Consider the following 18086-nt stretch of genomic DNA (forward strand, 5'->3'; position numbering starts at 1 on the left):
TATGGGTCTTAGCTGCTAATGACACTAGGAAGTAAAAAGAAATGGGAATAGAAATGCACAACTATGAAGAATTAAAATAGTGAAGGTAATTCAGCCAGTTCCAACAAAATTGGTAATTCCCTGAAAAACAAGCCTTGCACGGGAAACACAGAACATGAACGGTTTTGTCTTGACAGCTGGTGAGAACAACTAAGTGAAAAAGTGAATGCAATATTTCTGACTTCTCTGGACAACAAAAGGTTCCACACATTTGTAAAATGTCCCTTTTTTTATTAAATGGGTTGGTTGGGAGGCAGGGGTTGTAAAAGCTCTGGAGGAAAGCAGAGGTCTGTGCTCTGACACAAGCAGTGATTGCAGATGCCAAAGGTGTGATTTTGAAAAGCACTGATGCTTAAAGGAAAACCCAGGACTTTTAAAAATCATAGAGCCACACAATGGTCTGGGTTGGATGGGACCTCAAAGCTCACCTCATTCCAAACCCCACACCAAGAGCAGGGACACCTTCCACTAGACCAGGTTCATTCAGAATAGCCCAGAAACCTGAAGAACAACAACAAAAAAATGTAATACTTTTAAGAATCACAAGCCTGGCTTGCCCAGTGGTCCTGCTTTGGGCTTCAGGGAGATGCAGCGTCTGACAGAATGATGTGACGCTGCGGCGGTCGCCAGCTGAGGAGGGAGCTGGCTGGACAGCCTGGCTCAGCTCCTCTCAGCACTGAAATACTCTTTCCAAACCAACACCAAAAAAGGGTTGTTTCTAGGTCAAGACCTCAGCACTCAATTTTAACCAGGGGCTGCCAGTCCAATCTGAACACAGCTGTAAAATGGATTCGCAGGAGAAGTTCTGGCATTCTTTTTGTAATTAGCAAACAGCCAGTGAGCCATGTGCCTTTAAAGGTGAAAGCTATTTTTGACATAAAAATTAGCACGTAGTTCCTCTGTCATCCCTCGGCTGCTGCTCTGGGAGCCGTGAGCGAACAATCCAAAGATAAGAAGTATAAACATGCTGAATTAAACAAATGCTTAGAAGGGGATGAGGTTTAATTTGTTTTATTCTCTGACAATTAGAAGAGATTTATTTTTACACTTTTTCTCCTAAAAAGCATGGGTTAAAAGGTCCACTTAAGCACTGAGACCTCAACGGCATTTAAAAACTTGAAGTGCTTTTAATAGCTGCCTTTTGAAAATACTGTTAATCTATTTTTGAGATGGATAAACTCAGCCACCAATGAGCAGGGCAGGAGTTTTCCGAAGGGCCCAGCACTGAGAAACTGTTGTTCACTTCTCAACAACTCAGCTCCCACACGGGGACCCTGAGATAAAAAACACCACAGCGCTGGATGCTTCAAAAACCTGAGCGTTCCTCAAATCCCAGTTTTCCGTCTTTGGTGGGAATCTAACCCCGACAGCCTTGAAAATGAACCCCAGGTGGTTTTCAGGATACAGCTCTGAGTGGCTGTTTCTAAAATAAAAGTGAGGGAAGAGCAAGCAGAACTTGGAGGCTTATCAGCACCCAGAATGCCCCGGCTAATCCTCAGCAGCCCCGGCCCCTTTATGTAACCTGGGATTGCTGCAGCTCAACAGCTTACTGGGGTCTGGGTGGTTTTCTTTAAACCTCTCGTGGACAAATGCAAACACATTAAATACTTCTTTCTTCTGCCTCTCTAAAAGAAAAAGTTGTTTTAAGGGGGGGGGGGAAATGTTTTATTTGTGAACAAGGGCAAAGAGAATTAAACTCTTATGCTGAGAATAAAATGTGTTTCTCTCTGATTCATCCTGACTGAACAGAATCTTCCCAATTCACAGCACTCAGGTGTAACTCTTTAATAAAAGGCGGAATCCCGGTTTTCTCCTCACCCCAAACACCCTCTGGAAGTGGTGAGGTGTTCCAAATAAAAAGAGAGAAACTGCCCATTTATACCATTGACACCACTCCTGGCAGTGTGGGTGGCTGGGCTGGAATACTTACGTCCCTGTGGCCGCTTCCAGAGCCGGCACCCGCGGCTCTCCTTGCGCAGAGGACGCCTCTCTGTGCCGTTCATCTGACTGCTCTGACTTTCCACGGCACAAATCCAAGGCAAAATTCAACTTTAAAACTCTCGGTCGGTGCTAAGCCATTCACCTCACGCTGAATGCTTACGGAAACTTCAGAAGGAAAAAAAATAAACCCCCTATTGAAGTCCTTGCAATCGGAGACCTGAATGGGCTCGATATAAACCCCACTCGGACCAACGGCAGCAATAGGCTTCCCTGGATGTTGGACTCGATCCAGCTTAAAAGTTTCCATGAAATAAACTAGGCTAAGCACATCAGCTGCATAGAAACTAACTCGGTGTAACAGGAGCATCTGTTCTTCACATCCACCATTTTCTTAGAGCCTTAAACGCGAGGTGCCACACGGATCACCGGGTGTGACAGCTCCGGCCTCGCCGCACGGGGACGGACATGGATTAGCGGGGAGCGTGCACGTCGGATAAACTACTTGACCAGGTAGCTTTTGTTTGTCAGAAAAACAGCTTAATGTATTTGGTACGACGGCATTACAGAGCGCAGTCAATGTCCGCACTGAGACAGCTGAGGACACCTCGGACCCATTAATACACGGCACAAAGCAAATGTTTACCCAAGTACAAATGAAACAGGTCGACAATTAGCTAATGCAGCTTTGTGGACATAAACCAGGTACAGTCGAGCAGAACCAACATAAAATAAAAAGGAAACAGCCCTTTTCCTACGCCACGCTAAGAGCACCATGGTTAGTGGTTTGGGAAGCCTCTGTCACAGTGAAAAATTTCCTTGCCGGTATTTAATGTGTTTATTCTACTGCTACACTGCTGGGATAAAAATAACAGCAGCCAGGCTGTACGAGGGACCCACTGTCAATACTGCAGTAATTGACAACATACAATTAAGTCTCACACCTGTTTATTGTAAGTAATTCATAGATAACCACTTCTAGTACACATTTTCATATTGGCTTTTAATGCTTTTGTTGGGTTTTTTCCTTTTTTTTTTTTTCTTTTTTTTTAAGCTCAGGGACACCCAAACTTCACCTAAGGGTCATCTCTGTGGTTACCCAGACCCGGAAGGCTACACCTACTTTGGAAAACCGGTGCCAGGTGGTGCCGTGGCCACGGGTCCCAGAGATGGCTCGCAATCTACAGGTGCCAACATGCAGGGGGGCTGTGGGGAGGGAGGGTGGGGTGCATGCGCCTGGGGCCGCGGGCCGGCCGTGCCGCTCCCCGCACGCCGAGCTCCACACAGTGCAAAAACACAGACCTCTACACAGCTGGAGTAAGAACAGTGGTAACAAAGTCATAGCTACATATTCTTCTCTACATTTTTGTTTATTGAGACAAACTAATTAAAAGGCACAAACATAGGGCATATGTTTACATGGACATTATAACAAACATATACATTAAAAGTGTAGGAATGTGTTTCCTTTCTGCTAAACAGAAAGTTCCTAAGCTTTTATATATACAAAAGTTGTACAATTTGATGTCCTAAAGTACAAAAGATCATTTATAAAATTATTTTACACTAAGCTCTATTATTTTTTTTTGTTTGTTTTTGTTTTACTATGTAGTCCAAGCCCCTAGAACAGTTTCACGTAAGGATACAGATACCTGTCACCTGAGCCAGCAGCCTGGCAATCACTGCTCGCACGGACACGGCCGGGGAGGAACGGAAGCAGTCCAGTGTGACTGGTCAGTCCTGCTATGACTCTGTGAAAATGCACACGCTAATCTCCAGAGCTCTCAACTTCATTAAGATAAAAACATCTCAACTGTAATTTTTTTTTCCTTTTTTTTTTCTTTTTTAAATTTTTTTTTTATTTAATGTAGAGTCTTGGGTTTAGGGTGGTTTGTTTTTTTTTTTTAAACAAAGTTTTAAAAATGTGAATATGTGACATGATAGTCTAAAAAGTATATCTGTTTCCCTAGATTTTTGCTTTCTACTTTATGTACAGATAAACAGGTTAAGAAAAAAAAAAAAAAGCACATGTAGCTTAAACATGTGTGACCATTTATGGAGCAGTTCTGGGCTGGACAGCTCAGCACCCCAGAACTCCCACAAATTGATAGAAATGTGTTAACACAATAGAAGAATAACGTAAAAATGATGATGTTTGCAAATATTTACAAAGTTGAACAGATTTGCACAACACTTGATTAAGAAATAGGGGAGAAATTAAAAGACGCTCTCTGCTTGTCCTGGAGGGGCATCCTACCTAGTTAGTGGTTAGAATAAAAACTGTATACAATTTAATATAAGACAAAACTTCTAGTGAACAACTAACACGTCTGTCCCCTGCTGGAACACCAGCAGGCTCTGATTGGGAGGCAGAGGGCATAAAAATCACACCCAGGGCCTCCAGAATCTTCCAGCTTAAAGCAATATTTCTTAAGTTTCCAAGCACTCCTTTTGCTCCTAGATAAGAGTCCCATGGGGGTCTGACTGTTCAGAGACCATGTTTACATACATTTCGACTCCTCTTCTGTCAGCCATGGCTGTTTCTCACCAAACAATAACAGTTTTTTTAAAAAAAATGTTGACTACAATGCTCTATTCCCTTAGGGTAATATGTTGGGTAATATTTACATCTCCAAATATCAGGTCACAATCCCTATTATATGTTGAAGTTAGAATGATAAGTTATCATATGCTTTGCATATCAGAGCTGGTATCACCTTTCCCATAGGGAATGCTGCCTGAAATTATCATATTCCCAAAGGTAAAATGCATATTTTCTCCAAAAATGCATTTTTTTTTTAAATGACAACATTGTAATGCATTTACTCATTAAAAAAAAAAAACAACATCAACACAGACAAAGGTTCTACACTAGCTCAGAAACAGTGGACTTGCCTGGCAGGTTAAAGTGAGCCATCCACCCTGTCACAGATACAGAGGGGTCTTTGCTAGTGTTTAGATTAAAATAATTTTCTAAGTTATAATTTGAGGGGATAAAACATAAAACTTTTTTTAATTACCTTTTTTTTTGTTGTGTTTTTTTTCTTTTTTTTTTTCTTTTAAAAACTCTGGCAAATAAGTATCTGCTCTAATTCAGCATCAGTCAGCTACAAGGTAAAACTTACTTTAAATGAAGTGCTCCAGTGAAACTCAAGCCTGAACCATGTGAGCCAAATCAAGGGGAAGATGCTACTGTGGTCTCTGATGGTGTTGCCCCAGTGTCTTACTCTGAATTTATTATGAACTAAAACAAAACAAAACAAAAAACCCAACAGAACAAAACAAAACAAGAACCAAAATAAAAAAAAGAAAAACAAACAAAAAAAAACCCAACCAAACAAAACCCAAAAAAGAACTGCTGGTAAGGATTCCATTTTAATCCTTTTTAATACTGTTTAGAACTTGTTTACCAGGGAGGAGAGGTGGGCAAGGCCTGGGGCAGGAAAGGCATGCTCTCCACTGGTCTCATGGCTATGTTGAGGGGACCAGCCAGCGTCATGGGCGTGGGCAGGTTCATGGGGGACGTGATGGTGACGGGGTGCGCTATGTTCACTGGAGCCGTGACCGGCGTGGGCAGGTTCACCGGGGTGGTGAGCGTGAGGGGCGAGGTCATGGACAGAGGACTGGTTATAGTTACAGGATGCCCTAAGTTCATCGGACTGGATATATTAACTGCACTTGATACATTTACTGGACTTCTCATGCTCATTGCAGCTGCCACTGTGACTGGGTTTGTGATAGTCCCAGAAGCCACAGAGGACGTTATATTGAATGGAGTAGTAAGAGTCACAGGCGTAGTAGCAGCAGTGGAGGTTTGGCACAAGTTAGCAGCTTCTAAAAATGAGACATAAAAAAGACAAAAAAGTTTTTAACACATAAAAAAAACCCATGGACAAGATTTAAACAAAACAAAACAAAACAAAAAAACCCAAAAACCAAACAAGAACAAGTACAAATTCCGGAATAATTTTCTTTAGGAATTATTAGTAAGTTAAAACTGTTAACATTCTATAGCCTACAGGAAATACAAACTCTCATGCAGGTCATTTCAATTCAATTTTTTTTTTTTCCTGAGAATTCAAGGGAGGTTGTCTTAGCAAGAGGGTTTCCACGTTCATAAAAACAGTACCGTACAATCAAAAAATTCTCCCAAGAGGAACATTAGAAATAGAGGAGAGAGTGTACATACCGAATGGTACGTACTCTATAGCCTTCTCAAAGGTGAACTGACATTCTGTGAAGGTTTTAAAAAGTCATTATTAGGGACTGATAAGCAAAGCTCGTTTCAGTATTTACCTGCTTATTTCAGTCTTAATTACTGCTACTTAATTGCTCCACTGCTCACAGTTACCTCTACTCCAAGCCTACCCCAGCAGTACATCCTTCAACCCCCTTCAGCTCCTCAGCTTCCACATGAGCCACAGCTCCACCCCACATTTGTTCTGGGGGCTTTTTGGGTGGTTTAGCAGCAAGCAGGAATGAAGTGCCGAGCAGGGGAGAGCCAGGAGGGCAGCGGGCAGGGGCTGGGGAGCAGGGCCGGGCACTGGGGAGCGGGGCTGGCGAGGGGGGCCAGGGGGGACGGAGGGCTCTCTACACATCCATCAGCACCACCTGCCGGCTACCCACACCAGGAGGCTCCAAAAACAGGAGGAGGGGAAAGGGGAGGGCTGACTGCTAAAGAAACCCGGGGAAATCGTGTTCTACATCAGCGTTACGGCATGGCTAAGTCGTGTCTTATTCCACATTTGTAGGGCAGGACCCCAAGCTCAGTTACACCCACGTGTCAGAGGTAAACCAGGAGCAAAGAGTCCGCTTTGCCACTCGGGCAATACAAATGTAACTTTGAAAGCAACATTAGCCCCACTCAAGGGTTACTGTTGGTTCTTCAAAGTCCATAGCTAGGAGGGGTGGAAAGGAAGGGAAAGAGTAAAAAAAAATAAAATAAAAATTGTGAAAATAAATTGTATTAGACTAAAAAAAAAATCCCATCTAGTCTTGCAAAGCCACCACAACAAGTGGCACTAGCACAGGAGAACCAGCAAGGAAAGAGCAGCTCAGGCATGGCACTGACTGGTCTAACTTCACCTTCAAGCACAGTCACACCCAAAGACACATCCCACCCGTGCCCCTTCCCCAGTTAAACAAAGCTAACAGCACCAGTCTGACACCACTCCTACCCAACCACCTCCCTCACCCCCCATCCTGCCCCAAACCACTTCTGTTAAAGCATATTCAATAATCTCAGTAAGAAAGGAAGGCATAAAGGAACAAGACATAGGAAGAAACAAGCAGGAAAATAATTCTCAAGAGATTTTCTAAATCCAACACCCATTTGCTTTATCTCTTTAGTGGCCTGCTGATATTTATGTTTCTGTTATCAGTACATGTTAACATGAATAAGCTGTTTCTACACTGTCTAGAATTCAATTACTGGCATAACAAGGCAAAAGGAGCGAGCAGCCTAAAACACAAACAAGACCTAGAAAAGAAGAACAGACTGAAGAAACTGAAAGGAAGGTTAGGAGAAAAGAAAAAAAAATAAGGTGAGTCAAAAACATTCTAAAAACAGCCAGTGAAAAACAATAAGTGGTCACTAAGAGCTTCTAAAACATGTAATCCACAAGAGTCACATGACAGGCATTAGAAATCAAACTGTTGTGAAACAAATAAGCAGCTGTAATGGGAGAGTTTAAACTACTATATCCTAAAAACACTGAACCGAAGCAATTTGTTCTTTACAAACTGACACAGTGACCAACAACAGGAAGCAATTCCTCTTTGATTGTGGCAGCACAGGTAAGGTAAGCTGTGGTCCAGCACTAATGAAAAACAGGATCACTGATTAGTTCATTTTGTAATGAAAAAAAAGCAACAGAGAGAGAAGAGTAAGCTCTCTGAGGTCTAGAAAAAGGCCAGGAGAGTTACACGATGATAAAATAGATAGAATAAATTGGGAGAGAAAAGATGAAAAGAAACAGAAAGCACACACACACAAACTGGGGATGCAAAGACAAGAGGGGGGTGTGTATATATACACATATATATACATATATATACACACACACAAGTGAACAAGGGTAAATATGCACAAACACAGCTCAAAGCCACAGGCAAGTCAAAGCCCACACTCCTTCCCTGGAGCAGACACAGCCTCCCTTTGTAACTGATGGCTGCTGTGGACACAGAGACCAGAGGGAGCAAGCAAAGAGTTCTTTAACACAGCCTAATCCTGGGCCTGTTTCCTCCTGCTGGTTCTTAGCTGGGACTTCTGCTGAGAATGAAACTGTCCTGTCAGACACCCTTCCTGACACCTTGAACTGCCTGCAGACCTGCACACTGCACTGCCTCACACACCTAAACCCGTCAACATTGGTCTGGTTTACCTTTCTTCCTCGCTTTGACGGCCTCTTCCCACAATCTCAGGGTCTCTACCTGCTTTCCAGGCCAACTTGTTACGTGTTGCTGCTGCTGCTGCTGTTGCTGCTGCTGCTGTTGTTGTTGCTGTTGTTGTTGCTGCTGCTGCTGCTGCTGCTGTTGTTGTTGTTGCTGTTGTTGCTGCTGCTGTTGCTGTTTCTGGTTGCTGGTCTCTTCACTCATGCATGCTATGCCAATTAAGTAAGAACACAAATTCACCTTGAAAAGTTACTCTGTTTTCTGCTGAGATCACAAAGGCAACTTCCATAAAGAGCGTGTGGAATCTCACAGGATTCCAAGAGCAAAAAATCACAGAGGTGTTTAAAAACATATAATTAATTCTGTGCTTTATATAAAACTACTTTTCCAAGAGCTAAAAACCAGAATGTAAGTCAAGAACATCTGCTTTAACTGCTGAAAATGGATTTCCTTTCTGATTATTTAGTTTGTGTTTAGGAAGAAGGAAATTAAAGACTCTAGTGAGCCTCTAGAACTCAAGCTGATTCCATTTTTTCTAAACCTCAGCTCCAGCTTAAAAAAAAAAAAAAAAACCTTTTCAATTTATATTACAAGTATGACTTAAAACTTTCAGTTTACCTTTACATCACAGAACAGCCTGTCACTACTCCCTGGCCACAGTACAGCTCATCATTTCCACCTCTAACAACTGCTCTAAATGCCTCATGTGAACTGGCTTAGCACCACCAAACTGGCTTGGGAAGCCAGAGCTGTAACCCTATACCTTAAAAAATACTTCACATCCAAATTTCCTACTAAGCTCAACAATCAGGCATTTCAGATATTCCCAGCACCTTCAAATTATCCAGGAGTAACAGTAAAGATGTTGTAAATTAATATAGTCTAAGAGGCTTTAAGGACAAAGTTTCTGAAGACATTCCTTACATCTTCCTCTTGATTCCCCTGAAACCCCATTTTATATTACTAACCCTGTGGGTTAACTTAAGTTACAGGTATTTGAAAGTCAAGTCTTCGTTTGTTTGCTGAGCACTCCCAGGTCCAGGCTGCAGCACCTCCACAGAGGTTAAGACCAGAAGGAACTATTACAAACATCTCATCTGACCTCCTGCACAACACCAGTCAGATGCCATTAATGCCCAAAACACATCAGGGCTGGATTTAAATCCTCTTCTTGTCAGCTACTGCCAGAGGGAGGAAACATTAAGCCTCAGGGTCAAAGCTCAGGGAACGCAGAGAAATCTTTCTCCTGATTTTGATGAGCTTTAGGTGATGCTTTAAACCTGAAACCTGGCAGATCTTAGCAGTTCTTAAATAGCCTAAAATCTCCAAACTATCTGCTGGACTTCCAGGCCTGCATAGTTCAGGAAGCACTGTAATCACAAGGTGAGAAAACCTGGTCACTCTCACAAACTGCAGGGCATTCCTAAGGGATAAGAGCACAGTGTAGCAGCAAACCAGTTCCACACATGCCAATTCTTGAGCTGAAGCAGTTTCTGTCATTAAATATCTACTTTTAAGAGGTGTGACCACCCAGGCTGATGGGTTGTTGCATTTTAACGTCATCAAAGGCAATTCCCTTCGCACACACACCGTTATTAGAAATGTTTGTAAAACGTTCACCTACTTTTATTGATGCCTTGTTTACAGGTATTACAGTTGATACTTTGGCTCTGCCCGTGTGTCTTTAAGTGGCTGGTGATATATGCTGCACTCAGAAGTTTACCACAGATATTACACGATACCTTTCCTTCATGGCGCACCATGTGTGTCCGCAGTCTGTCTTTGGTGGCAAAGGCAGCAGTGCACGTCTAGATGGAGGACAACAGTTACACTTGAGGTGCAGACAGCAGCATTACAGGAGCAGCTCAGGCCCACTGAGAGCCCTTTTTACCTTGCAGGTCCTAACAGTACCCTACATGTATTGACAACATGAAGTTTTACCCTGTATTTATAGAGAAACCAAAATCAAACTACTAAACAGAGACTGAGAGTGGTATTCGTTTCTGAGACAATCAGGACAAAAATCATACTACTTGAACTTTCTTAAAATAGCAGGTTGCCTGAACCTCCAAAGCAAGAGGGAGCTTATAAAAAAGCCTGGAGCAGGCAAAGTTGTTTTTTGATATAATTTTACAGTACAAATATGAACTTGATCTCTTGAATTGCTCAATTACGTCTGTTCCCATCCAGAACAAGGAAATAAAACCTCTTCCTAATGCTATTCTTTTTACCCAAGCCTTTTATTTAATAAGATGAGTCAGTAAAACAGAGGTTGGAATAAGCATGGATATTCCAAGCAAAACAGTTAATTGTTCAAGGGCAATTTAATTATTTCTCCTACACTCAGTCATCAACTTACGACAACTTGCCTTCCCCTTCCAGCAAAATAACGGATCCAGAATCAACCATTCCCATCCATTTTAAATAGATGTACTGAGAGACATTTGATTTAAACATGCTGAGAAACACACTGCACACATTACTCCACAAATCAGCACTGAGCTGAGGATGCTGTTACAACCCTACTACTAAGTTAAGCATATGGTAAAATAGAGCGACTACGCTGTTCTCCAAGAAAACAAAAAGCCTCTAATCTTCCTAAAAAAAGCAGCCACAGCATCTTTTTAAACTTCCACCAGCACTCCAGCACTGTGTTATGCGGGTGGATGTGGCTTTACTCCTAAACTTGCTTTTCAAAGCAAAGTCTGGGAGCTCTGGAAAGATTCACCTGAGATTGTACCAATAAAATAAGGTATTGTTCTTAATAAATCATCATGTCCTTACTTGGCATTTGAAGGGTCTCTCTGTTGAGTGAACGTGTTTAACGTGACAGCTTAAATGATCAGGCCTGCAAAAAAGAGAGGAACGGGAGAAAAATGCACTGTTACAAACACAGAGTAAGGACACCTTAGCTGGTGGGCTGGCACTGCTGATGACCCCCTGCAGCCCCAGAATAAATACCTTCCCCTCACCTACCACCAGCTGTCACCCAGAGCTCCTCACAGTTACCCTGGCACCCAATCTGCAGCTTAAAATTAACCCTGTTCTCCTTACACACCCCAAAATGGTACATTTGGTCACACCTTGCGTAAAGGGGAGAGCGCAGCAGCTGTAAAGGCTGATGTTTTCTCTGCTGCAAGCACAGGTACAAACACAGCCAGCAGCAATGCAAGCTCCCCCCAGAGCTCTGTCAGTGCCCTCAGCCCTGCTACAGGATCAGGTGACACTTCCCCTGCCCTGCCCATTCGGTCACAGGCTGTGGCAAAGGCTGGTGAGGGGTTCCGTGCCCACCCCCACGTCACAGACATGTCCTACAGGACCTGGATGAGGTTGTGAAGCCATTTCCAACCACTCTCCTACAAAAGGGACTGTTTTGGCCACTGTTAACCTGGCTCCGATGGGGACCCCCACCCTGGAGGCAGACAAGGCTCGCTATCCCCTCACCAATCTCCCAGAGGCCTGCTTCTCCCAGCCCCTTAGCCCTTCCTGCGCGTGAAGAGCCACCAGTGGAGCGCGCCTGGGATTTGCTACACGGTACCTCGAGAAGCCTTTTCCACAAACGCCACAGGTGTAGGGTTTCGTGATGCCCCCTTCGTGAGACCTCACGTGGTAGGTCATGCGATCCTTTCTCTTGAAGCGCTGATTGCAAATGGGACATTCGAAGGGTTTCTCGTCGGAGTGGGACAGCTTGTGCCGGTTGAGGTGGTAGACATCCCTGAAGGCCTTTCCACACATCTCACAGGCGTGGTTCTTCTTCACGGGCTTGCTGGGCTTCTTCACCGTCTGCGTCACTGCCATGGCCGTGGCGCCGGCGCTGCTGCTGGGGTTGGTGGCAGAGGAAGACGTAGTGACAGTGGACAGGATGCCTGCGATAGTCGAAACCAGTGAACTCCGGCTGTTGTCACCAGCGATGGTCGAGATAAGGGGCACCATTGTGGTGGGAGTTTTCTTTGGCCGTGACACTAACTTTATCCCTGTGTGGCAGGACTCGTGACGCCTCAAATGGTAGCTGTCCCTGAAAGCTTTGCTGCAGTAAGTGCACACAAAGGAGGTTTTAGGTTTTTCCTTTTTAATCCCAACAATAGCATCCTTTAATGTTTCTGGTGCAGGCTGAGGTTTCTGCGTTATTGGTAAGGGCAGAATCGGCTTCTGATCGGGCGGCTCAACAGCAGAGCTCAGGAGAGGCAACAAACTGTTCTGTGCTGCCTGCTGTTGGTGATGGGAGGCTTCGTGTGCCTAAAACCAAACATTCACACTTAAATTCTCTGGATGGGTGCTCGCTTTAACACGGTGAGAACATTTACAAACGACAGGAAAGCACATTCTAGACTAAAAGCCATGGAAGGAACAACAGGGGAAGGTTACATAATTCTGGTTTTGGACAAGATAAACCGCTGCTCGCACTGTAAATGCATTCACTGTGCAGATCCTGTGGTAAGTGTAGGACACAGCACAACAACCAAAGAATTATTAAGTTTCCGGAGGGCAACTTTTTATGGAAGACAACGAGATGCTTGTCAGATCTTTTACTAACACGGCGTTTGATCTTTACATAACAGATAACTCATTTTGCTAATGATTGTATCAGATGCCACCTTGGGACTGTCTCTGGAGCTGACGAAGGTACTGACAGGAGTTGCAAAATAACGCCCCACCTTTAAGTCGAGCTCAGTGCACACTGAAAATTGAACTGCAGCCACAGAGAGCCAGGATGTGATAAGGCGTCTTATTTAAACAGCATGTTCATACCAGTGTGCCAGCACTGAAACCAAAGCAACTGGAATCGGGAGCTGTCTAAAGCCACATCTCTATATTTAGCAGGTTCCTGATGCATTTATCCACTGACCACTGTGCTCTCTGTGTCTGGAACTAACAAGAATAGCGACACGGCCTTTTTCTCTTCGTCAGCAGCTACTTTGTGCTAGGAAGAGAAGCTAATCAATACGCGCTGGGAGACATCTAGAGATGCTGGAGAGCACACATAGGGGGGTGTTGGGAAAAAAACTCTGAAAGCTGCCTGAAAACAGCCAATACCAACTGACTTTGAACTACAGAATCAGTGGGAGAAGCTACAAGGAAGGGGCAGAGGGGGGACCGTGGCCAGCAGCGCTCAGCTGAGCCGCAGCCTGCACCGCCACGGGCTGTGCTGCACCATGCTTGGCTATTCTAAGGCAGAAAACACTGTTATTAAAACTCATCCAGTCAGATTGGGACAAAACCCTGGCAGATACAATTTTAAAGTGGTTTAGAAACCACACAGACCAATTCAGCCTAATGGAGCATTAAAATAAATCACTCCAGCACCTTAAGCCAGTTTAAGCGCATCTGTATTCAAGATGTGCCTCGGTCTCATCAGACCAGTTTTAAATCAGGCTCGTTATTAACACAGCATGCCAGGCCTGAAGCTGAGTTTGGGGAAACTTGCATTCCCATTAGATCGGTATTGCAGCCTTCCAGGACTCCTTTCCTACAGCTTCCCTTACAAAACAGCATGACTCGAGGCTGCGAGAGCTGAATAGAACACTGTGCTGGTGTGTGACCAGAACTTGCCTACTTCTACATCAGCTGAGGATGGACAGTGCTAGGCAGTGCACTCGGGCTAATGCTCTTCCCACAGGAATCCATTTCAGCATGTCCTTTGGAGAAGCCAGTATTTCTAGAAGCTCCCTTTGGGACTTTTTCCTAGTTGGATCTGGAGGCTTTGCCTCTCTGGATCGCAGTAGGCCACCGCAGAGCACCTCTCCCTGGCTGCAGGATGGCTCCTGCCCCTCACAAGCCCTTCATCACTCCAATCTCACTTTTCAGAGGAGCGTGATGCTGGTGATCTTTGGATAGAAACCACCAGTGGATACCAACACTAACCTATGTGGGGAGGAATATGAGCTCCCTAACACCCCAAGCCTATCTGACAGGAAGACAGTTGACGGGATGAAGTCTGGATTTGGGACAGTAACAGGAGACAAAACTTGTGGGAATCATTAGGAGCCAGGCCAGCCTGTCCATCTCTATCTGCATTTTCCATCCTGCCTGTGCCCAAGGTCAGGATGCAACAGGCAGGCTGGATATTACCACACCTGCCTGGCCACAGCAGCCACCTCAAACAACAGCCCCAGGGGCTGGTTTGTGGAGCGACTGCTGAAGAGCTGGATCCAGAACCCTCCTGGAGGCAACGCTGCTAAATCAGGGCACTGCACAAGCTCCAGCAGCTCCACTAAACTTCTCCCTGACTTCAGTGTCAATTGTGGATTTTCAACCATTTATTTTCTGTGGTTTAAAGAGGGCATTGAGACACCAGCATTGCATGAAAATAGAGTCTGCATGATGCACACCAATAGCACAGTACTGAGCAAGTTAAGCACTTCAATATAATTTTAATTTAAAAAATTTTTGAAATGTTTTACAACTTTAAACGAGCATTAAACAGTGTGGTTAAACTGCACCAGAAGACACTGCAGAACACCTAATGATAGCTCCAGAGATACAGTTTCAAAGGCAGAGCTAGCAGATCGGATAATGGAGAGCCCAAATCCTTTGGACAAGGTTCAAACTTAGGCAGTTTATGGATATTTTTAAGCCTCAAAGAATCGTCAGCACTTCAAGGTAATGATGCACTTATTCCTACGAATCCGATGGAGACAGTGGACATAAAACAATGTATATTCATAAGGCTACAGGCCATGGAGCTGCTGCTTATATAAGTCTGCTTATCTTGGTTCCCAGAGAGCCGGCGTTATTAGCAGCATCTAGCCCGCAGCCCCTGTGCCACAAGCCATGTTCCTCAGTTTCCAAGGGCTGCCTGCCCTAAAGCCTTTTAAAAAAGGATCAGGCAGCATTTTTTTTTAACTCCCCGCTGGAGAAGGGAAGGCAGCACCTGCTGCACGCCTCTCGCGGGTGCTGCTATTCAAGCTCCCACCACGGTTTTACTTGACCCAGAATTAACATCAAGTCAACATTTTGGGGGTATTTTGATGGCCTGGGACAGGCTCTAGTGCAAAATCCCCTCGTTCTGTCACTAGCTTCTTCCCTGGGGGTGGGGGGAGCAAACAAAAACCCCTGCAATCCGTGACCCGGAGTGTAGGATGTGGCATTGTGAACTTCCAATGCCAGAGGCTAAAATATTTTTGTGCTCCAGCCTTAATGTGAGAGCAACAAATTAGGATGAGTCATATCTTGAACGCTCCATCTGATGGATGAGTCCTCCTCACATTAACAGATACAACTTTCGCTTCCCGACCAGATACTAAAAGTGGGTTTCAACATAAGCATTTCGGGGACTAAGGAGATCCAAACAAGAACTGCTTATTCAGTAGCACAATTGTTCCTTTAGAAAGGGATACAATTCATCAAAATGCCACCTAAAAACAATCAAACAACTTTATTTGGAAGGAGCGATTTACAGTCACACAGCCCATCGCTACAGGACTAAAATTACGACGCCGAAACCTCCTCCGAAAACATTTGGCTAAAAATTACAACTTTATATCCCGGGTATTTAACTGTCCCTCAGGAATCCTGTCCTAGCTGGAACACACACTTGGCTTAAAACTCCCCCCAGGAAGAATGAGCGTGAATATTCAGTCACTTGCATTTGTTATTTAACTGACACAGGGGGAGAGGCTTTTAAATCCACTTTTTAAAGTAATTTTAACTAATTAGCTGGGTCTTGGCTGATCTGTGCTGTGAGAATGAGGAGAAGAAAGTCACATCAGGAGTGCCTTAATGCTGCTTGCAGCTGGGTGCACTGGGATGCTCTCACCCCAAATCGTTGATTTTAATAAAATCACTCCAGAAACGATATTCAGCATTTATTATGAGGTCTGAAAGCTTTATTACTTGGGGGGAAAAAAAAAAAAAAAGGAAATCAGAGGAAAATTTCCACGTCACAGTTTTATGAAGACGCTTCCGAGTCGCACGCTGGGAAAGTGAACTGCTGACTCCTTAATTAAAAGCAGCAAAGGCGACTCCTAAATCAGCCTGTGACATCACTATTTCAAAACTCAGCACCTTCAAAAAAAACACGGACGAGCAGCGAGGAGCTGGACACGTACTTGAAAGCATTACTTGGCATTTCTCAGAGCCTGCTGCAATACCGTCCTGCCAGCCCAGGAAAAATTTCCCCTGGAAAACGCTCAGCTGGGAGGCAGCGAGGCACTACAGCAGCCCCGGCTAGCAGGGAGATGGCCCTAAACTAAGGAGATTAACTTCCTAGCGTGAAGTTTCCTACGTGCGAATCACAACTGCCCACTAGAGTGAGAAATAATTCACCAGACCTCAGCCAAACTCGATGGCATCACCCGCATCCATCACGAAAAGGCGGAAAACCCAGCGCCCAGCTCCCGGTACCGGCTCCCCGGAACATTCCCGGCGTGTTTTCGGAGGCAGAGAACCCGAGCGAGTGACTCATCCCTTGGTACTTGCAAGGGACGAATTTTTCCTCTCTAAAGGAATGGTGCTCGCTCTTGGCGGATTTATTCATTCAACTCAGGTTTTCAAACTCGTGTCACGGGTTGGGTTTGGGTTTAATTCCGAGGAGGACACTGAGGAAGCGAGCGGCCGCCACCGGGAATGTGCAAAGAGGATTATTTTACCTTGAGAAAGGTGATGTGCTGAGCTTTTTTTTTTTTTTTTTTTTTTTTTTTTCCCCGCTGCTGCTGCTGCAATCGCACATTTTATGTTTTCCAGCTCAAAAAGAGCAGGAGAAAACAATCCAGCGTGAAAGGGCTCGCGAGGCTCACAAAAGCCAGGCGAGGAATTTTTTTTTTCTTTAGATTTTTTTTTTTTTCTGGTACACTGGATTTTCTTCGGAATTACATAAACAGCGGTGTTTTTAAGTCAGTCTTTCGCCGACAGAAAGGGGGAAAATTGTGACTCAGTTGGCAAAGGGAGGGGTTGCACGCTCCACCGTCCCTATTCCTCCCCATTCCCGTTAGGATTTCGCCAGTTTTTACAGAAATCCGGCCCGCTCGCGTCCTATTTTAAAAGAAAACAAGCTCCCTCGTCAGCCGGCCCTGAGTCAGGCTGTTTAAAGAGGGATTAATTTATTCTCCCAGACACGGCGTTTGTTCCATCGGGGTTTTGTTGGAGCCCGGTGGAAGCTCGGGGTTGTTTTTTTTGTTGTTGTTGTTGTTGTTTTTCTCTTTGGGCGGGGGGGGTGGAAGAGAAAAACAAACACCAAAAAAAAATAATAAAATTTAAAAAAAAAAAAAAAGGCGCGATTTCATGTTTTGGAGGGAGGAGGAAAAAAAAATAAAAATAAAACACGACTGCGAATCCACGGTTTGCGAGGGAAGCGGGAAGGGAGCGCGCTGCGGGGCGGCGGCGGAGGGAGAAAGTGCAGGAGGGAAGGAGCGAGAAGCGGAGCCGCGGGGCCCGTGAGGCGCTGCCCGGCGGGCCGGGCCGGGCCGGGCCGGGCCGGGGGCGGGCGGGGGCCGGGCGGGCGCGCTGAGTGACAGCCCGGCCCGGCGGGGACCGGCGGGGCCGCGGCCGTGAGGGAGGGAGGGGGCGCGGGCAGCGCCGCCGCCGCCGCCGCGGGGCCTCACCTGAAAGAGGAACGCGGTCCAGTTGGCCTCCATGGCGGGGGCGGCGCGGCCCCGGGCGGCGGCGGCGGCGGCTGCGGCGGGCGGTCCCCGTCGCTCCCTCCCCGGGCCGCAGCTACATGGAGCCGACAACAAAGCGGCGGCGGCGGCGGCGGCTCAACATGGCAGCGCCGAGCGGCC

General features: G+C 45.3%; 1 protein-coding gene across 1 annotated transcript; it reads right to left on the reverse strand.

Annotated features, from left to right (window-relative positions):
• Positions 1-2495: 2495 nt before the first annotated feature.
• Positions 2496-18086, reverse strand: VEZF1 (vascular endothelial zinc finger 1). The gene is made up of 7 exons (XM_050321688.1): positions 17910-18086; positions 11909-12606; positions 11155-11218; positions 9995-10178; positions 8361-8579; positions 6167-6211; positions 2496-5811 (listed from the first exon to the last, which is right to left on the reverse strand). Exons 1-7 carry the CDS (start codon positions 17940-17942, stop codon positions 5384-5386), a joined length of 1671 nt encoding a protein of 556 aa, XP_050177645.1. The 5' UTR covers positions 17943-18086; the 3' UTR covers positions 2496-5383.

Source organism: Myiozetetes cayanensis, unplaced genomic scaffold (genome assembly GCF_022539395.1).
Source record: "Myiozetetes cayanensis isolate MyiCay16 unplaced genomic scaffold, myiCay2020 scf27, whole genome shotgun sequence".
NCBI classification, from domain to species: domain Eukaryota; kingdom Metazoa; phylum Chordata; class Aves; order Passeriformes; family Tyrannidae; genus Myiozetetes; species Myiozetetes cayanensis.